The sequence below is a fragment of the Orbicella franksi genome, chromosome 8 (genome assembly GCF_964199315.1).
Source record: "Orbicella franksi chromosome 8, jaOrbFran1.1, whole genome shotgun sequence".
In the NCBI taxonomy this organism is placed as follows: Eukaryota; Metazoa; Cnidaria; class Anthozoa; order Scleractinia; family Merulinidae; genus Orbicella; species Orbicella franksi.
Window position 1 is genome coordinate 14,000,072 of NC_138152.1, and position 22,038 is coordinate 14,022,109.

The 22,038-nt window shown below is 39.7% G+C and overlaps 1 protein-coding gene across 1 annotated transcript in view; it reads left to right on the forward strand.

The window, feature by feature from the left end:
* Window positions 1-18,030, forward strand: part of LOC145494702 (protein unc-45 homolog A-like) — a 33,002-nt gene extending 14,972 nt beyond the window's left edge. The window contains exons 19-34 of the mRNA XM_081474265.1: window positions 231-325; window positions 909-996; window positions 1,519-1,572; window positions 2,074-2,214; window positions 2,476-2,520; window positions 4,431-4,501; window positions 5,161-5,227; window positions 6,028-6,141; window positions 6,631-6,681; window positions 13,899-13,963; window positions 14,085-14,202; window positions 14,576-14,667; window positions 15,327-15,390; window positions 16,039-16,103; window positions 16,883-16,937; window positions 17,149-18,030. Coding sequence (XP_081330391.1) covers window positions 231-325; window positions 909-996; window positions 1,519-1,572; window positions 2,074-2,214; window positions 2,476-2,520; window positions 4,431-4,501; window positions 5,161-5,227; window positions 6,028-6,141; window positions 6,631-6,681; window positions 13,899-13,963; window positions 14,085-14,202; window positions 14,576-14,667; window positions 15,327-15,390; window positions 16,039-16,103; window positions 16,883-16,937; window positions 17,149-17,301 — 1,338 coding nt within the window. The 3' untranslated portion in view covers window positions 17,302-18,030. The remainder of the gene's footprint in view (window positions 1-230; window positions 326-908; window positions 997-1,518; window positions 1,573-2,073; window positions 2,215-2,475; window positions 2,521-4,430; window positions 4,502-5,160; window positions 5,228-6,027; window positions 6,142-6,630; window positions 6,682-13,898; window positions 13,964-14,084; window positions 14,203-14,575; window positions 14,668-15,326; window positions 15,391-16,038; window positions 16,104-16,882; window positions 16,938-17,148) is intronic.
* The last annotated feature ends 4,008 nt before the right edge of the window (window positions 18,031-22,038 follow it).

Below are 22,038 nucleotides of genomic sequence, written 5' to 3' on the forward strand. Positions count from 1 at the left end.
CAATTCATTTTGTTTCAATTATAATCATATGAAGATATTTTGATTGTGTAAATTGGTGCAAGCCATCCATAATAACAGGATCATTCGGGCTTCCCTTAGACGCTTGTAGATGAAAAGTGTTAGTTCTGATCTTGATCTGAAGCTGAAATTCCCAATGTGAAATACCTGTGTCTGCTGGAACTACTGCTTTGCAGCCATGTAACTGTAAGTTGGGTGTCTGCATATTTCAGGGTCTTTGTAAGCTGGGCACCACAGGAGGAGGAACTGTGAACGATCAAACATTTGCAGAAGGAGCCACATTGAAGCTGTATAAATCAGTGCGAAGGTGATTGCATTTTCTAAAATAAATTTCCTTGCACCAATCAGCCTCAAAATCACAAATCAGTGTCGCATAAGATTAAATACCCATATGTACTTAGAAGAGGATCGATCCCTCCCCCGAAAATCGATCAAACGAGCAAACAAGCAAGTATTAAATGTTGTAGTATCAGTGTGACATTTTTATGTGGCCCATATCGAGTGTAAATTGAGAGGGGTTAGATTGCATGCACCAGTCAAATATTTGTCTTACTGAATTTAAACATGTACACGAACATATACAGACATCTTCGATAATTATGTGTTCGGAAGTTTCCCTGTTCATTGATCGTTATTTCAAAAACTGGAATGAAGAGTAGTATATTCTCAGTGACATTTTAAGAAATGGGGCGCGCAAAGTATCACTAAGGTGAGGATTAACTGGTGCAGAAGCCTCTTCCTGCCTTCAATCGTACTACATGCAGTTGTTAGCTCTGAAACTACTAGTCCTGGCTGTTGTAAATACCTTTTTATGTATCCTGATATTGTGTACATTTGGTTAATTGTTATCATGTCAAGTGTAGTTAACGCAATGCTTTGATCCTATTTAGTTTCCTGATGAAATCTAAGAAAGACATGGAACTGCGTAAGTGGGCAGCAGAAGGACTGTCCTTCCTAACGATGGAGGCTGATGTTAAGGTACACTTAAAAGAGGCTAGGCACATTGTACCAGGAATCAAATATCATTTGCCCTTCAGGCGCACAAAAAAGGATATCAAAACATGAACTTAGCCCAGTAAATCCCAAAGTCAAATCTTGTATCTGTTATTATTTTGTTTTAACTGTTACAGTTGCTCGTCCGTGAATCGAAACAGAAGCGTTAAGTAATAGCATGCATTCGTCTTATTAAACCCTTTCAAGAGCCACTCCTTCACGTTATGCTGCTGACTATTAAGTCCGTGGATGAAAATGTTAACGAGGATCACTCTTACGTGGCATCGTTTATTATACTGTACAAGGGGCTTTAACAGTTTTTGGGTGTGTGTGGAACCCCTAGTGTTTGACCATTGATATTTTTCGTACGACCGGGCTCATATGAAGACCTATGAAGAAGTTGGACTGATTTTTTCAGGGTGATCTTTCCATTATTTACTGCAAGAAGGGTGCATGTACCTGCGTGACGAAACACAATGAAACATTTCTCCCGATTCTCTTTATTAGGAAACCTTTCTTGAAGACCAGCAGGCTGTTAGATCACTCATGGAACTAGCGAAGGTATGTATTTTGCAATGATTGCTTAGTGCATTGTTTATGGGGGAAGTTTTAATCACGAGACTTTAGAAACGAGAAGAAATCTGGGGTGAGTCTCATCTCGCAGTCCTTTGCATTGTGGGACTGGTACAGTATGACTTCATCTTTTCTTTTGTCCCCAGTAACGGTCCCACAAGCCACTGCGATATGAGACTCGCCTCAAGTGTCCTCTCGTTTTTAGTGGCGAATGTTTTCCTTCTTTCTCGCCTGCTTAACCTGCCTGCCTCTTCCGGTTCCTCTGTTCCTTTCTCCTTTCCTTCTTCCCTCCGTTCCCTGCTTCCTTCCTTTCTCCTCTGTCACTTCCTCTCTCCATTCCTTTTTCCTTTCTCCCTCCTTCCCTCCTTCCCTGTGTCTGTACGTCTCCTGCTTTCTTTCTCCCTTTCTTTCTTACTCTTTGCTTCTTTCCCCCTTACCGGTCGTCCCCTCCTTCCCTCTTTACTGAATTCTTGATTGACTGATTATCAGGCTAAGGATAGTTCTTTGTTGTACGGAGTCTGTCAGACGCTGGTGAACCTGACAAACACGTTTGACAAACCAGACATTCCTGATGAAATGAAACAACTTGGAGAATTTGCGAAAGTCAAACTGCCAAAATTCTCAGAAAAGGTGAGAGCTTGTGGAGCTTTTAAATGAACATTGTACTGTGTGCTTTTTATGTCCAAATTAGAAATGGGAGTTATCAGTGGATTACTATCTGCTGTGTATTTTTTTTCACAGTGAACTAACGTTTTCATTCTTATCTGCATCATGTTTGGGATACTTGTGTAGTCCAGTTTCGAGGCATGAATTGCACATTGGTTTAGTGTTTTGTTCTTATATCAGTATGAAGTTCCCAGTTTGACAGCAGCCCTGATTTCTTTTTTTCAGGATGGTGAAGAGTATGTCAGAAAGAGGGTCAAGAAACTTGTTGAGGTAATTGGAAGAAATTAAACCAGGGGGGAAAGGGGCACGAAATTAGTTTATCTAGATGTGCCCTTCTCCTCTCCTTCCAATATACAATGTGATTCAATTTAAGTGATGTAATTTTGTTTTTTTGCATTTTTTTTTTCTAACTTACAAAGCACTATCGGTTACTATTTACTTTCTTTACGTTATATTTACATATCTATGTATTAGCTAGGAACTGGAGGAATAAAATTTAAAAAAAAAAAATAGTAATAGTAATTTCTCCGAATGGAATACGACTCAGGGAGAAATCGGTCGAGTAATTTTAAAATTGGACAAACGCGCAGCGCGAGGCTGATTTGAAATTACGAGCATGACAAGTGATAGTAATTTAACCGAACAGAGTGCAATTCAGGGAATAGTAATATACATGAAAAAATTACTCGATTCTGATTGGCTGAGAGCAGTGCAGTTCTAGTGTAACATCAGTGCAAAAAGTGTGACACCAGTGCAAATTACGCATCGTAATTCTGGATTATGATTGCCCGAAGACAATAGGAAATTTTTTAAGCCAATGATATCATGTAGAATGATGACGAAAATTTTGTGCAGGAACTTTGAGAAAAGTTTTCTCGAATGAGAAAAAATGGCTCCTAGAAAGATCTTCCGGTACTTCCTCCATGCGAATTTTTTCATGTCTATATTATTAATAAGTAATCATACGGTTTTTCTCGTTCAATTTGGAATTAATTTGCACTTGTGAGTTTTTAAAAAGGCTGGAATTGCACTCTCAGAAGCGGTTCGTGCAATTTCAGCTTTTTGAAAAACTCTCTCGTGCGAATTCATGCCAAATTGAACTCGAAACCGTGTGATTACCTATACTAATAGCGCGAGTAATTTTAAAATCGGACGAGCGCGAAACGAGGATTCGCTTTGAAACAGAGGCAAAAGGCAACATTAACAGACCATATTTGTATTCCCGGTATTGGACTGGAACTAGCTTGAAATGGAGGCTCATGCATAGGAATATCATTAAAAAGACATGGATTCCATTTGCATTTAAAAAGACTTCCCGCATGAACCTCATTTGCAAGCTTGTTCCAATCCAATACCAAGAATAGACCAATTTCGATGTAGTAAAACTCAGCGTAAAAACAATAGACCTCAGTATGAGGCTCTGGGGAATAACTACAGAGTTTGTGAGGTTTATTCCCCAAAGCCTCGAACTGAGGTCTATTGTGTAAGGCTGAATTTTAATATATCGAAATTGGTCTATTACGTCTGAATACGACTATGGTCTATTGGCCTAACGAAAGGGTTGACGCTCGAAACGTCTGCCTCACAAACTGGCTCGGTCGGTTAGATTACCTTTATCGGCTTCGAGTTCAAATAACAAAGCGTTGCAGCCAAATTTGATGGCGGTTCAAAAAGCTGATCAATCATTCTAACAAAAAAGGTTTTTATTACCCAATAAACACGAACAAACCCAGCACATGTCTTGATTGTAACAGATCGCAGCCCTCGTATTTTGCAAAGCTACAATTAACAGTTAGATGTACTCTGTGGTTTGGAGTAAACAAGAAAATCCTGACTTGCATCCTTTCTTACCACATGAGGTTTTCATAACCTTAAGAGTAATTAGTTTTAGACTTCTGGTCTTTTAATAATTTAAAGCTTGTCTATCAGTGTCTAACGGTGTCTTTGATTTAAGAAAGGAACAACGTGACGCATGGTATTTTCCTTTTAAGAATGAATGAACAACACTTTATTTCAGTAGGGTTCATAATTACAGTCAAAGACTGTAGTCTCCCTTATGGCCCTATGGAAAACTAAGTTACAACAACACAATTAAAATACTAAAATACCAAAATACAAGTTAATTAAAAAGCTCATAAAACATTCTGTCTATTCTGAAGCTATCACTTATTTATTGACAGGAGGGTGTGTTATCGGCACTTGTTAACCTGTCAGACACAGAGAGTAACACCAGCAGGGAAATGATATCAAGGTACTTTTCATGTATTACCTGTGGTATCTGTTATTTAAGATGTTATTCCATAGTACGAATTGTAAGGGAAAGAGCAGACAAAAATCAGATACCGTAAAATCCCACGTTAACCCCCCCCCCCTAGGTAATAAGCCACCCCGGATATAAGCCCTTCTATTTGCTAACAAAGATATTATTCCGGTTATAAGCCCCCCCCCCCAACTCCCCGGATGTAAGCCCATCTAATGTATATGTGCGTTCCTTTTGCGTTTTATAAATGTATTATAAATGTAATAGCTCAAAATGTAATGGTATGTTAGCTTTAATTCGTTTCTCAGACCCATTTTATCTCGTCGTTCCGAAACATTTTTTTTATACCGCTTATATGCCCCCCGGATATATAAGCCCCCCGTTCATAAGCCCACCCAAAACCCCTTATGAAGTTATATAAGCCCACTGGGCTTTAATGTGGGATTTTACGGTATTATTTAGCTGAGGAATTACAAGAGATATTTATATGGAAGCACACCCTTGGCCCCTTTCCTTGAAAATTATCAGGCCAAAATACTAAGAAATTATATTCTTTAAGACCGTGTATAGCTTCATTTACATTCTAACGGATATAGAGTCTTCTCTTTTCATGGTTATTACAATCAGTTGTGTGTGTTGTTTGCTTGCAGAGTTTTCAGTGGAATTACAAGCGAGCAAGAACACAGAGGAATAACTGTACAGCAAGGTGGAGTAAAGGTTAGAAAGCTGACAAATTTACTTAAAAATAGGAAAGGATCAAACAGTGACGCAGTGTGAATGCTAGTTTTGCTCAGTTGGAGTTTTGTTGTAACAGATGCCTGGTAACGGGCTATTCGTTTTCTTTTTGTTCGTTTTCTTTTTTCCTTTCCACACTACGCCGGAGGAATTTGAAAACGGAGGTTTCACTCTGAAAACGCATCAGATGTTTTCCGTCCACACTGGGCCGGAGGAATTTAAAAACGCAACTATCAACGGTCATTTTGGATTTGTGTTTGAGGAAAACTTGGTCAGATTGATCTTCTGATTATCGTGACGCCCTCGTTTTCGAAAAGCTCCGTTTTTAAAATGTTTTCCGTCCACACGAAAACGCCGAGCCGACGTTTTCAAATTCCTCCGATTTGAGGAGCGTTTTCGAAAAGCTCCGTTTTCGTGACAGATTAGTGTGGGCGGTAGGCATAACCGTAGAAATAAAACTGCGTTTTCAAATTTCTCCGGTGTAGTGTGGACGCTCTCTCCGTTCTTCCAATTGATAAATTCATCTCAACTCCCTCGAAACGAGACGCCATCGGTGAAAAACTATGGCAAAGTAAGTTCCTTCACCGTTGCCAAGCGAACTTCAGAACCAATCATTCTTCACTGAAGTAATTTTTCCCTCGATAGAGAAGAAAATTAAGAAAAAAGTGCCCGCTGTCTCGGCCAATTAAGATTCAGTAATTTTGCCCTCTATGTTATAAGTTCAGGAACTAACGTTGTATAATTTGAACGCCTCATAATGCATGGTGTTGTGGTTGTCTTAGGCATTGATATCCCTTGCTGCTCAAAACACGGAAAAAGGCGCCGACCTTGCAGCACAATCTGTTGCTAAGATTGCTATTACTATGAACCCTGAAGTGGCATTTCCTGGACAAAGGGTGAGAACCGGCACGCTGCCCAAAAAGTTATAACATTGAAGGACAGTTGTGTGTGTCAATCACCGTATTCTCACTTCAAGTACCGTAAGAGATGGCTGGAGACGAGTTGGAGAATTGCTATGTTGATCGTTCACGTGAGAAGCAGCAAACGGTTTTTGCATTTCTGCGGAGTTCTGGTAACAAGAGTGGATAATATTTAGGAGAGAATAAACACTTTGCACGTGTTTTTCCACAAGATACTGTGGATGCTTCGGTGCAATACTAGCTTTTGTTGAGTAATATGAAACGATCGCCTTTAAACTCTTTGGAAGAAAACGTGTACCACAGTCACCATTGAATCTCGTGAAATCGTTAACATCACTTTATTGACGTGAAGTGTCGCTAAATGCTCAGCACTTGCATCCAAAGAAATGTTTCGACACAGTAATGAGAATTGATGTTTTGAGTCAAGATTCATAGTGTTAACTTGGGATTTCTTTCTCTCGACAGTCATTCGGCTTGATTCGTCCGTTACTGAAGTTATTGCATCCTTCTAAAACGGTAAGTCTTAGCCTTATTTGATTGATTTTCCAATACACCCAACTAGAGTCGATTCGTCTGAGGCACTTGACGATTCGACTCGATTCGCACGGAGTCGATCCGCACCACCGGAAGTCAATACCCGTGAAATAATGATAAATGAACGTTTGTCGTTCTAAAAACGTGGCGACAAACTTGAGTCGACTCGTGTGAGAGACTTAACGATTCGACTCGATTCGCACGGAGTCGATCCGCACCACCGGAAGTCAATACCCGTGAAATAATGATAAATGAACGTTTGTCGTTCTAAAAACGTGGCGACAAACTTGAGTCGACTCGTGTGAGAGACTTAACGATTCTACTCGATTCGCACGGAGTCGATCCGCACCACCGGAAGTCAATACCCGTGAAATAATGATAAATGAACGTTTGTCGTTCTAAAAACGTGGCGACAAACTTGAGTCGACTCGTGTGAGAGACTTAACGATTCTACTCGATTCGCACGGAGTCGATCCGCACCACCGGAAGTCAATACCCGTGAAATAATGATAAATGAACGTTTGTCGTTCTAAAAACGTGGCGACAAACTTCGGTCGATTCGGTGAGGCATTTAACGAATCGTCTCACCGGAAATCGACTTGCGGTAGGCAATAACAGGGGGTGTGAAATTGTTGCGATTCGATTCGATTCGATTCGGACGATTCGTCGCGAATCGTTGTTGCAAAGTCGAATCGTCTCACCGGAAGTCGACTCGCGCTAGGCAATAACTGGGGGTGTGAAATCGTTGCGATTCGAGTCAATTCGTACGATTCGTCGCGAATCGTTGTTGCAAAGTCGAATCGTATCACCGGAAGTTGACTCGCGCTGGGCAGTAACTGGGGGTGTGAAATTGTTGCGATTCGAGTCGATTCGCACGATTCGTCGTGAATCGGCCTTGCAAAGTCGAATCGTTTCACCGGAAGTCGACTCGCGAAAGGTATAATATGTTTGAGGACCTGTCATTCGGTTAAAAATACGGGCATTTCAATAAATTCGCCCGTGGCCATCGGTTTGTTTAAAGGCCGCATACTTTGACCACACGCTCTCTTTGGTTACAGGATTCTTCTTGAAGGCGCACGTTAATTTCACGTTGTTCGCGTATACAGAAATTACCTAAGTTAACCATAAATTCAAAAACTTCAGATAATTTGCGCGCACAATTCAAAGCCCTATTACACGCCTAGACGCTTTTATCCGTTCATTATAAAGAAGCTTATGCCACTTAAAAAAATTATGATTCGAATTACACCATAAGGAAGATGAAGAAAAAACTAATTTTCATGCCAAATCTTTAAAATGACATATTCTGATTAAAATAATGTCACACTGCTTCCAAGCAACGAATGCATTCTGTATAAAACACATTTCATTAATATACATGGGGACGCTGAAGGATGTTACAAAAGTAGTAGACAACAGGATAATTGCAACTCACACAACGCAGTCAAACAAACCACCTACTTAACTACAAGAGTTACAATAAAAGTTTACGGTTAACCATAAATGCTTTTAGTTATGAAAACTAATTTTTTTAGCGACTGAAATAACGGAACGGGTGAAAAATTGTCCTTCACAAAAACATGGGATGTCCCACAAATTTCGTTCCATCTCATGGATTACGCAGTCTCGCTTTCTTAACGAATAAATGCATATCTAGTAACGAATTATGCACTAAGCCTCCTCGAAATCTCGTTTTTCAGAAAGCGTGTTAAATTCCTGAGATGGAATTCCGCGTTTGCTGTTAGAGATGATGTGTGAACGACTCGAATTCGCCCTCCGCAGTCTCACATTTTAATAAACCCAGGCAACAAGGGAAGCAAAAAAAGCGTCCGGCAAAGTGACGCATTTATAATTTACCACTCCCACTTAGGATAATTGTATACAAAACCGCTAGGCTGAGATCAACTTTTACAAAACAGTTTAATTGCCATTATGTTAAGAAATGACTCCACTTTTTCAAAACTTTTTCAAAAGAATTTGAAAACAACAAGAAACAAATTATTTACAACTACCACACTTACGTTTGAGGCCACTACAAAAGCGGTTTGAAATGCCGCCGATTTAAATACAAAAAAAGTGAAATATACTCTATTGTTTAGAAATATCACAGTCGAAATTTGTCAAACAATATGAACGCTGAGTGTACATATGTATGTATGTATGGCATAGCGGTTAGCATTAATCACAAATCCCATTGGGAAAACTGCCACGGCAACAGTTATAACCAGAGAAGTTTTAAAATAAAGCGTTGATAACAAGTGCATATCAGTTACGTTACCCTCACAGAGTAAACACACAAAGCCACCACCGACGAAATGGCGTCTAACCAGCTGCATCATTTGGATTCCAACCTCAAAAAGTGCTACCAGTTTGATCTCGACTAGAACCTTCTACCGGATCGTTTGCAACAGGTACGTTGTCATGTAAGCCAACATTTTAAAAACGAGTCAGATACTTAGGTATTCGCTACTTAGTTTCATGTGCCCGTTTGGCTGAATCTTAACCGCGAATTGTTAAACCGACTAACTTTAAAAAAAAAACAAAAAGTGTATATAAAAAATGCCCAAATGTCTTCTGACAAACATGAAGGTTATTAAGGAAACATGCACCCATTACATATAGATCAGAGGGTTTAGCAGTAAAAAACGAGGAGAGTAATTTTATGTTCCACTTTAGTCCGCTTCACGCTTAAACAGCATCTTCTTTCAACTTGCTTTTATTTGGAACAAATGGCAAAACGTCATTTATTGACGAGTTTGAAAAGCTTATCTTGCGTACAACCAACTTTATAAACGTTTGTTGTGGAAAAGATAAACAAGCACCATAAGTTCATGTCGTACTCACGTCCATTTGGAGCCCCTATTAATTACCAGGAATTTACACCACCATAAATATACATTTACCACACTCTACACAGATTCTACGGGATAGACAGAGCGGAGTTATTAACTTAAGACTGGTTAATTAAGACATTTTAACTAGTTTCAAATAACGCGAAATTTAGCCCGCTCCGTAAACTTGTCTAGTGCAAAATGGTGAGTTCAATCCGTATTTTAACATATCTAAACTGTGCGACTGCTACATTTGCCCACAAATTAAAAACCCTTACTAGAACCACTAAAATGCTCAAAACCCTTCATGATAACCCAACAGTATATAATTACAATCGACGCCAAAACACAACGAAATAAATTGCGGTTTTTCACCAAAAATTAAGACATGATATGAAGTTGATTTAAAACTCAACACGATCATTGTGCAAACATTACCGAATCAGAAATACTGCATTTCCCAGGGTTTTCGAAACAAAACAGGGGTCTTCAAATCCAGACTGATTTCTAATATCTGGATGTCGGAGCCCACAGTAAAAACGCCAGCGTTGTTGCATTTACCATGGAATGTTTCGTATATAAACAAATGAAACACAACTAACAAGCGAAATGGCGTCTGATGAAAATAGGCCGATTGGAGTTACGAAACACAAGCAACCACCTGGTAAATTAAATTGTAGGATGTAAATTTGCTATATATAATCGTTTAAGATACATTTGGAAAAACCTTCACAAAGTGGCAACTGTAAAATTTCTCACGATTAAAGGCAGCTTTCGAATTTGCACAAATTGAAGCTTATTCCAGGAATTATAAACTGACCTAACTCGAATTTAACAAACGAAATGGGGGAAGATGGACAGTTCTCGTCAGTAGACAATACACTTTCACCGTCCTAGAGAACTATATGTAACTGAAATATTTTAGTCTTGTGAAGGGTACTGTTGAAATTGAAGAAGGTAAATACAAATAACCTATGTTAGAGTCCTATTCTTTACACTGAAATTATCACACAAAATTACCCATTTACTTTACTGTTCGAATGTCAACAAGGTGACTTGGTCAGGTGCCAGCTTTTGTTCAACCAAAATATTTCCCTACAATAAGCAATTTATTTGAAAAAAAAAAACAACAAAAAAACAATTGATTGAAATAATAACACAAGTGACAAACACCCAGGTGGAAAGATATAACGAATGTCTTTCATAACTTACAAAAATGTAAATTGACAAAGATTGCATGCTTGCAGGATTAAGGTAAAGGTAAAGTCTGCATGCGAGCCAAGTGGCCCATCAGGCCGGAGCTTATCCCGGTTTCTGTAGCATGAAGCGACTAGGAGTATTTCTACTCCCCCCTGGATGGGATGCTAGTCCATCGCAGGGTTACCCCCACCATTAAGTTTGCCAGTACCCATTTATACACCTGGGTAGAGAGAGGCACTGTGAGAGTAAAGTGTCTTGCCCAAGAACACAACACAATGTCCCCGGCCAGGGCTCAAACCCGCCGGATCGCTCGATCCGGAGACGAGCGCACTAACCATGAGGCCACCGCGCCTCCCGCTTGCAGGATTAAAAGCACATGGAATTGACTATGTTCTTAATAATTTGCAAATATAATGTGTACTGCAGCCATAATTAAAATATAATTACTTTTAATCCACATTGTTTGTGATTTTAATGTAACTTTATTGATTTCTACATTTACTCATAGATCTGTAACATCTTTGCAAAGGGTCTAAAACAGAAACCAACATCAATATTGTTCGGATTTATCGTGTTGACATCATTCTGTATGGGCCATTCACGTGTCAATGTCCAGCAGGCGTTCTGGTAAGAACCAGTTATTACATGGATTGCACTTGTAATTTCTACAGGTAATTATTGAATAACACCAAACACAACAAATTCAATGCTCCCATAGAAAACATTTGCCTTAAATATTTATATACCCGTCGAAAAAAATATGTACTTTGGTACCTCAAGGAAAGGTGCATAATTGAAACATTGTGCGTATTTTGGACAAACCTTATTTCTTCTTTAGGAATTTACCAAATGCTCAAAACAAACTTACCATTATTTATAAAAAGCGCCCAAAATTAAAACTGTTATAGTACCAAATACTAATTAATGGATCAAGGAAAGTGAAACAGACTTGTTGACTCTGAATTTTTCCTGGCAAGAACAACCAGCTGCGCAAAAGCCATATAATTTGAACAACAGATCATTTTAACCTAATCCCAGACAACTGGCATTTTTAAATACAAATACTCAGAGAGTTGTTCAATGAACAACCCATGATCTGTAATATATAAAAGAAAATTTGCCTTGAAATGTGCTTGAACAACACGGTGACAAAATCCAGGGAGCATGAGTCGCGTGCACTGTCCACATATTTAATGAGAAATGGTTCCGTAACAGTTTAAGTTAGCTTAAGGTTGCCTAGTTTAAAAGCCATTAAACATGCATATGTCAGTAGATGTTAGCCTTACAAATATAATGATGGATGTACAGCAAATATCCAATTACAACATACTCGATACAGTAAACTACCAATAGTGAACTGATTTATAATTTAATAAAAAAAAATTGAACCTCACCTGTAGATATTCAGCAATGATTTTGAAACACGTGTATTGGAACATGTACTGAGCATGTCAGTGCACTCGCATAATCAAATGGATTCCACAACATGTTAAAGGAGCTCAGTCACGGTATTTGCAGTTAATTTGACCACATACAAATTACCTTGAAATGGTATGAAACCGGAAAATAACAGTTTAATAACATAGAAAAGCACCAAAAAGATAATTATAACACATAAAGGAACAAGGATAGCCAAGAATGGAGAACATTGACAATGGAGAACATAATGTCTTGCGCAAGTCAACTTCTAACATTTACCAGAGTCGAATCAACAGCATTTCAACTCACCATGTTTAACACAGTCGCGTTATAATTTATAAGTCGCGCGCAAAAAGACTTCCGGTATGACAAATCGACAGCAACGGAGACGATTCGTGTCGTAATGATCTAATCGAGTGGAATCGACAACAACACAGCACACCTTTAATAGCCCAGGTGCGCCATATTTTCTAAACCTTGTGCGAATCGAATTCAAGGATGACAATACGACATTAATGGGGCGATTCGTGTCAATTCGATCGAATCAAGTCGAATCGACAACGTTTTCAACCCACCCTCAAAGCCCAGATGCACTATATTTTCTTAGTCTCGCGCAAATCGACTTCCGGTATGACGAATCGACAGCAAGGGACACGATTCGTGTCGATTCGACAACATTTTCAACCCACCCTCAAAGCCCAGATGCGCTATATTTTCTAAGTGTCGCGCAAATCGACTTCCGGTATGACGAATCGACAGCAAGGGAGACGATTCGTGTCGATTCAATCGAATCGTGTCGAATTGACAACATTTTCAATCCACCCTCAAAGCCCAGATGCGCTATACTTTCTAAGTCTCGCGCAAATCGACTTCCGGTATGACGAATCGACAGCAAGGGACATCATTCGATCGAATCGAGTCGAATCGACAACATTTTCAACCCACCCTCAAAGCCCAGATGCATTATATTTTCTAAGTCTCGCGCAAATCGACTTCCGGTTTGACGAATCGAGAGAAAGAGAAACGACTCGTGTCGATTCCATCCAAGGGGGTCCTCGAATCGACATCCGGTTGGTCGAATCGTCAATTTAAAACACGAATCGACTCTAGTTGGGTGTATTGGGCAACCCTCTGATTTTCATGGCTAATGGAATCTTAGCCTGCGTAGAAGTTGTCAAACGGGTAAGGAATGAGAGAGTAAGGGGAAGGGGGGGGGGGGGGGGGGGCGGGAGGAATTTCCTGTGGCATTCTTCCACTCTGGTAGCTCTTCCCGTTAACGCCTAATGGCATCATACAAGCTCATCAAAGTCTGATTTTGAGGCATGCCTAAAACAGTAGGTCGTTGAAAAACACCACAAATTCTAAAGGTGTTTTAGATCTACGTCATGCAGCATATGTAGGGAAAGAAGAAATGAAGGAGGCGACGGAGGGAGGCGTTGTGACCTCATGGTTAGTGCGCGCGTCTCCGGATCGAGCGGTCCGGGTTCAGACCACGACCGGGGACATTGTGTTGTGTTCTTGAGCAAGACACTTTACTCTCACAGTGCCTCTTTCCACGCGCGGGTGTATTAATGTGTACCGGCGAACTTAATGCTGGGGGTAACCCTGCGATGGACTAGCATCCCATCCAGGTGGGAGTAGAAATACTCCTAGTCGCTTAATGCTACAGAAACCGGAATAAGCTCCGGCCTGATGGGACACTTGGCTCGTATGCAGACTATACATTTACCTTTACCTTGTGTTTGTCAGGGCTTGCAACAGTTTGAATCTCTAATGGCGTTAACGAATTTGGCTCAAATGAGCGACGAAGTCAGGTGAGATGCTACATTGATGCGCTGTTTAATTTCCACCTAAATTATGCGCCAGCGCTATTTGCCACCGCGTGAAAAGCACGTGCAAGGTGAGTTAAAGGACGCATATTTTGTGTGATTTCAGGCGACATATTATGAAGGAGAAAGGCTTCCCTTTGATCGAGAGTCTAATGTTTGATGAACATGACATGGTCAAGAGAGCCGCCACTGAATGCATGTGTAACATGGTGCTCTGTGAGGAGGTAAAAATGCTCTTAGATTTTACTCGTTCTCTCGTCAACTGTGACAGTGCAGGCAAGCGTTTCACTGTTGAAAGGGGAACACTTAAATGTTAGTTGCCTTGATGTTCTATTATTACTTGAAGGAATTTATAGGGCCATTAAGGACTTTATAGGGCCATTAAGGAGAACTTTAGTAATGACTGTCGTGCGCTACTTGTTTGATCTACATGTTGTTATCTTCTTAAAAGTTGGTTCCCTTGATGCTCTAGCAAATTCTCCCTATTGTTACTTCAGGTTATTTATAGTAGTCAGTAAGGAGAACTTGAATGTTGACTGTCGGACGCTACAAGTTTGATCTACCTGTGGTTATTTTTCTATGATTGTCAAACCATAGGTATTCAAAATGTACGAGAAAGAAGACGCCCCCACAGAACGAGTGAAGTTACTGACTCTACTGTCAGGCGAGGAGGACTTTGAGCTGTCGCGGTGAGATATTTTTATTTCTGGGCAATGTGTTTCATCAATATTTTCTCAATATTATTTGGTGGGACTCCTCTGGTGAACTCTCGCATAAAGGTGTAAACTTCACAAAGGCGGAAACATGATGGTATGACCGACCCGATGGGTTTGCAGGAGTTGAAAACGTCACCACTTTATTACTCTGTTTACAACCGCATTTCTTTGCACACGAGTGTGTTGTACTCAAACCAGGTATCACTGGTGTCACTGTTAAGGGTGCGGCTATCGAGTTTTAGTGTAAATCTACTAGCGTTCTATCACGAATGCCGTTCTCTGATTGGCTACGTTACTCACTATCTATTCTGTGATAGATAGTGAGTAGCGTAGCAGTGTGTGCTTGTTAACAAAATGGCGGCGGCTTCTTGATGTTTTCGAAATGTTTGTGAAGAGGATTTAGATAAAGTTTTGAACGACTAGTAGATTTACACTAAAACATTATTCGCTCGCGATTTCTATGCGAGATAGTTGACTCGGGCTGCGCCCTCGTCAACTATCACGCGATAGAAATCTCGAGGTCATAATGTAATTGTTTAATAGTTGCAAACGGAAATGCTTCATTGATATTCATCCCTAGAATACTGAAGGGTTATTTACTGAAGAGTTATTTACGGTTATTTATCCGTTAGAGCGGCTTCAGGAGCACTGGCTGTCCTGTCCTCCAGCGAGAAAGTTTGTAAACAGATCATAAAGGTAAAGAGTCTTTTCAAGGCATTTGTTGTTAATCAAGGTCTGTTTTTTGTTGTTGCTGTTGTTGTTGTTTTGTTTTGTTTTTTTGTTTTGTTTGTTTCTTTTTCTTCGCAACGTTTACTGCAAGGAAAGAGTTTGGGGACGTGTTCATGCTAATATGTGATTCGTGCAACTTGCCCGGCAAGGCGCAAGTTGCGGGAAAAATTACCCAGTGTAACAGTGCATATGCCAGAATATTGTTACAGTCGTAAATAATGCAGAGCTGTCGTAAGTTTTTAACAGTAATGTGTAATTTTATGATTTATACTTTTCTAATATGTGTAATCGCATGAATGCGAGCGAAATTAAGGATTTACTGACTACGAGTGATATTTGAAAATTCACTCAAAATTGCATGAGCGAGGCGAGGAAATTTAAAAGAATTAGCAAAACTTATGATTAGCGTAAATCCTTAATTACTCGAATTTTGTATCATTGCTCATTTATTATACGTGTAAGACTGAAAAAATTGCGAATGCGCTTGTTAATTTGCTCTGCAGTAACGGTAAATTGGCCTGCTCTCAGCCAATCTGAATGAAGTAAATTCCTTAGTCATGTAATAAAGCAGTTTATTGAAATATAAACCCTTGACTGTTGAGTTTTGATTGGCAGGTGTCATCATACATGGATATTCAAAAGCAACTTTTGGTGTCCGATAAAAAGGAGCTGAGACACAGGTAACTGTTGGTGATCCCTTTGGTTCCTTTTCTGGCCAGGCCAGGGACGGAGTGTAGCCTTCATTTTAGGAGAGGACGACCGTTTGACTTTGAGGGAGGGGATGGGTGATTTATTTAAAGAAATTCCTGCAAGCATACTTGTACCCAAAGAAAATTAATGCACTTGATCACTGCCTAAAACAAACATTTACGCACGTTTAGTGGGCTGAGAAACAGAGCAGAGAATATCAAACATTCACACGTCCAGCGGAAAAAAAAATAACCCTCATCTAAAAAAAAGGTCAAATGGTCCACCTTAGTAAGAGATATTCTGTCATTAGAGAACAGTGATTTACCGGTCTCTCTTTTTCATTATAAATTTTCAGTGCTGTTATTATAAATGTTGAAAAGTTTTAGTACTTCATTGTTTCTTCCTTATCGCTGAGAATCTCACTATGATGACATTATGTTTGAAATTGAGCCCGATTTGTGGGTTACGGTTCTGGTTTTTCCAGCGAGCAACGAATTCAGCTAGGTTTCCCTCACAACGTGCCTTAATGTAAATTAGCGTAACTTAATGTAACGTGACAAAACGTAACGTAACGCGACAAAACGGACCTTTTCATGCAGGAACAAACTATAGAAACAGACAGTCTGAAGAAACGCTGTGATGTTATGCTATACGCCAGTTTGGTCACGGCGTCTGGTTCTTATGCTTGTTAACTTAAACAAATCAACAATGTTGACGTTGATGTAAATGTCTGTTTTTTGTTTTTTTCTTCTTTTTTTTCATTGTACAGAGGAGCTCATATTGCTGCCAACATGATAGCTTCCAATAAGGAAATAGCGACCAAGGTGGGAACATTGTTGCCATGTTAACTGGGTATGAGTGAGTGAGGGAACTGAAAATGCTAAAAATAATGTATAAAAAATGCGTTTTCCCAAAAATCTCCAGGTGTCAATGGGTTGATCGATTGTTTGATAGACCCAGCTGCACCTATTGGTGTATGTTCAAGCTTGTCCACGTACATGTTTTAACCTGTTAATGTCTCTTATTTGCTCTCAGTTGATCGAAAGTGAAGTTCTTGAGATCCTGATGGTTTTCTCCAAAGACACCGACCCTGAGATGTCAATGGTTCGAGCGTGCGCCGAAAGAGCGCTTGAAAGTGCTATGGAGATGAAACTTATTAAAGAAAACGAAGAAAAAGACTCCAGCTGATAACGGCGAGGAATAAAGAAGCTGAAAAAGTATAAAATACCTAAACCTGCGAAGAAAAAGCAATGGAGGATGCCTTACGATGAGCCTTCGTTTCCCTTGACCAGCGGTCGAGAGTCCCGTCTTCTGACCGCTGGTCAAGAAGAGTGAAGGCTCCAAGCTCAAGACTGACGCAGGAGAGAGAAATTTGGCAACAACCACTGAAGTTACATCCAGGGCCATATGCTTCATGAAATGCATGGAAAATAACGAGTTATAATATAGGAAAAACAAAAACAGAAATGCAACAAGGCTATCAGGCCATATGCCTCCTTTTAGAATATAAGGGGAAAAAGAACTGCTGGTCTTTTGCTCCAATTTTTAGTTTAGAACATCATCTGCTCACTGTCGCTCTTAATTCGTTATTCTTCCAATAACAAGGTGAATATCAGCATGCTGTATCTTCGTATTTTCGACAAATGTCTCACAGTTCTCGTTGAGACAACTTGTCTCCAAGGCAATCTTCCTTTATTGACCATTCATTATTTCTCGTCATTCCGCTTGTAATGCTTAACTGTGCATTAATGTGAAGAAACTTGGATGCCACTGAGTCTTGGGGGATTAAAGGGTTACCTTCCAAATTTTGAAATTTGCAGAGAGGATCTTTTTTATATATTTTATGTCAACATCGACAGGTGTAGCTTTTTGTCAATAAAATTACAGTGGTCCACTTGCTTAATTCCATTTTGTGTTACGAAATAACTCCCTTCTTTGCACTTGTTTGTTATGTCCGTTCCAATCGTGTGGACTGGATAAGCTAGATGGCTCCATGTGTTGGTTTTGAAACGTGATGTTAATTCGTTTTTTTGTCGCAGGAACTTACTTTACCGTAGATCATTTTATCAAGTAATTGTCACTTTCAAACAAGGCCTTACTTACTTAATCTACTGTGGTTGACCAGCCCTCAGCTGCTATGTCCGTTAGGGAAATAGTCATAACCGCTAGGTTTTGCGTACGTGTTCTCTGGTTAGATATATCCACGAGGTTTTCCTCGGTTAGGTCAGTTCAAGTGCAGATTTCACTGCGTCAACTTCTACTCGGATTGGGCCATAGTTTCTCTATACACTGTTACTCGTCTATTCTATCAAGTCAAGTTCAGTGCGTGTGCAAACCAAAGTGAGTAATCTATTCCTTGTTTTTTTAGGGTTAGTTCTCAGGTTTTCTATTGTTATTTGTTTCGGTTAAGTTTCCTTTTATCACCTATCAAATGGTCTGTATCGTTACTAAATCGGTTAGTTAGTTCTGTATGCTCAGAATCGCGCTTGATTAGGTCCATATCTCCAATATAGGGTTATTTTGCCATAAAAGTACCGTCTAAGGTACACACCGTGTAGCCTATTAATCGTTTTCCAACCTTCCATGCGATCAGTATAAGTGCCGATTATGTTACACTTCCATGTTGCGGACGTTATTGAGAATGTTAGCGAGAGTTTCTTCATTTATATTATTTTATCTTTATACTTCGGTATGTTAGTTACGTTAGCTTCTATTTTCGTTATTGTATTTCAGTTCGAACCAGCATACGGTTTACATCATACGACTTACGGCAAAGCTTACAGCACGTGGTTTAATTCTACCTTCGTCTTGGCACGTGATTCGTTTCAATTGGGTTTGTATGGAACAGTGATCCCTGTCAATTAAACTCTGTTTACATCGTAATCAGAAGTTCTTGTCGAGTTCGTTTTAACACTACGCACTGCTCTACGCATGTGATTACTTGGATTTTTGGCCTGCTATATTCTGTCCTTGTAATTTACACCATGGTGTTGTCACTGTAACTCAACTAATAAGTCTTATACGGACAGGCTTCACGCCGAAGTCACAGGCCTTGTTCTTTCATATACCTTGGCCTGTTTCTGTACTGTAACTCTTGAAATTAGTGCTCTTTGATCCCGGGTCTTTCTCCAATCGGGCGGTAGCACCAGTTCGTTACTGTTGAACAGTATTCACTGCAACAATTTCCAGCCTGTTACCGTGAAGCAAACCAGCTTGTTAAATTGACAGGAGACACAACCCTGATCAACATTCAACCAAATTAAGACAGGTGTAGCCACTGGTAAGGGGTGTGGGGAGGGAAGAGAAAATTGGGTTGTGAAGGGGCTCTGTTGCTTTAATTTGGTTCATCCGCGCAGCAGTAACGGTTTGGACAAACCGGTGGTGGCTGCAATCTATAGACGTAGAATGAGCCACAGTTTTTATCTTTAATATGTGAGGTCTTACTGCAACAAGCCCTAAAACTAAAGCAGACCTTCCTTTTGACTTCACCATCTTTAGTTTTAGGATCAGTACCATTTAACCAGCCTTGGTGCAGAGTAACACATCTTCCTAAACTAAACTGGTTCAGACAGGCGGTAGCCATTCTCGTCCTTGCATCACCTTTAAATCGATACCAGCCAAAGACAAGAGCGTCGTCACAAAGAATCGATTGTGTGATGTAAGTGATTTTTCTATCGGCACTGGTCAGGCTGTTGTATCCATGGCACACGTCAAACGAAAAACATTAAAGTTATTTCGTATGTGTTTCTTAGTTTCCCTCGCGGTCAAACACCGTCTTAATTTCAAACTAAATACGGCATTAGGTAGACTGATTTTAGTAACAATAGCAATAACAATAACAATAACAATAACAACAACAACAACAACAATAATAATAATAATAATAATAATAATAATAATAAACAGTATTATAATTATAACAAGAACTTTCCCAGCATCCTTTGCTTCTGAAACATTTGCTTATAAAAGGCAAAGGTATTGGTATTAAATAATTTTGTCAGCTATCGAGTCCGGCAGGTTGTTACATTACATGAAAAAACACTCGTCATGAAATGGACATCTTTTGCAAATTTGGTGTGATCACGTCATCAGTCACGTGACCATGTCTAAAAGTGCGTTTTATCTCTGGGGGGACAGGCATTGAGCAATTGGGAAGCACTTTACATATTTCAAAGGGTAATGCTATATAGCTTTTAGAGATGGCTACGTGACTTCTACCCTCTCACAACTAGGGGGGCTATTAGCACGAGCAAAAAAAGTGGGGGACTAGGTCGAGGGTATATCTTTTCTTGGTTACAACTTACAGAAACTTAAACTTGCGTGTTGGTAAATATTTTTATAAAGATACACTATGTATAACCTTGTGGCTTTGATGTCATTGCTCACATGATTAGAACGAACGTGCGGAATATTTCAGATGGCGTTCATGTTGACGTCTTAACCAAATTGATGGGTTACCAATTTCCGTTAGGCATGGAGCTCCGCTAATAATATTTTGCATTGGAACCGGCTTGAATTACATTTAAATTCTTTGCGATGTTCAAACCCAGTCATGTCTATAATTTATCGACCGCAGGTGTCTGCCAATCACAAATCCCAACCGACCAGCAATGCTTCCATTTGATTGGTTTATTCACTATGGCCTAATTTTAGCGCTTACCGAGTTGCCACAAAATTTTGGAAAGCGACGGGTCTAATTTTCGGTTTCGTTTTAGAAGTAAGCAATATTTTTTGAACTAAACGAACGACTTTAGAAAGATTATGGATTTTTTTAAATTTCAAATTCATGATTTTTTTTCCATTTGCGAAAGCGTATCGTACAAATTGGAGCTTTTATTCAATTTTATAATTCCGTGTCTAGTTCTTTTGATGCCCTCCCCCCCCCCCCCCAAAAAAATGGAGTTTCTTTGCTCCTTCGTGGATTAACACGGTTGCGAAATACGTTTGGAAACTAAAACTCGTAAATGACCCCAGATACAGGCAGCTAGACTGCGAAGGTCAGCCTCGTTATATAGGCTCGCTTCGTGTCCAAAGCCGCTCCTCGGTGTCTAAAAACGATCTGTCAGAATAGGGCTAAGGAAATATTATCACCACAAGGGAGCTGGAAGCCGAAGCTGAAAACATTTTGACATTTTGCTTGTCAGTGTTTCGTGTTAACGATCTTTGATATCACCTAAGCAACCGTTTCTTGACAGCCATGATCGAGAAAAAACGCCATTATTACTTATTTGTTTATTTATTTATTTATTTATTTATTTATTTATTGTTCACCCTTCAAATAGAGTATTTTTTGTTGATTTTCTCAGACGCAGATCTAGGATACGTGGTGATCCATTTTCGAGACAACGAGCATCGAAGCGGCAAACTTCCAATTCTTAAGGGGTCTAGGGCCATGCTCCCCCCGGAAAACAGTATGATGTGCGCTTGTTTTTGCCACATTATTGAGCTGCAAAAGCGTTATCAAGTTGGGTAGAAGCTCTCGTTAATTAAGGTTATTCGATGGTAATTTGGGAACAATTTAACCCTTCTGCGTTGAAAGAAATGCCACTCTCCAAGAGGCTCTTTCAAAATTTTGAAATGAAGAGGAACATTTGCGTACCAGCGAAGGTTCCTAGTACTAAGTGTTAGAACTCTTTTGAGCAAGTTTTCTTTTAAAAATAATGAAATCCAAGACTGATGGCGGTTGGGCCACATGAAAACGTGATAAATTAACGCATTTTCTTCAACTGATTAGAAGAGACTCTGCCTAAATGATACTAAAAAGAGCACAATTGTAGGTAAAAAAGAAAACAAAATGTCACGACACTGAGCACGAGGTGATGCATGAATCCACGTGGCAAAAGTGAAGTAGTATGTCAAACATGAAAGACTGCGTTTGTCCACATTTCCAAACATCGAGAAGGGAGTGGAAAATACGACGCGCAG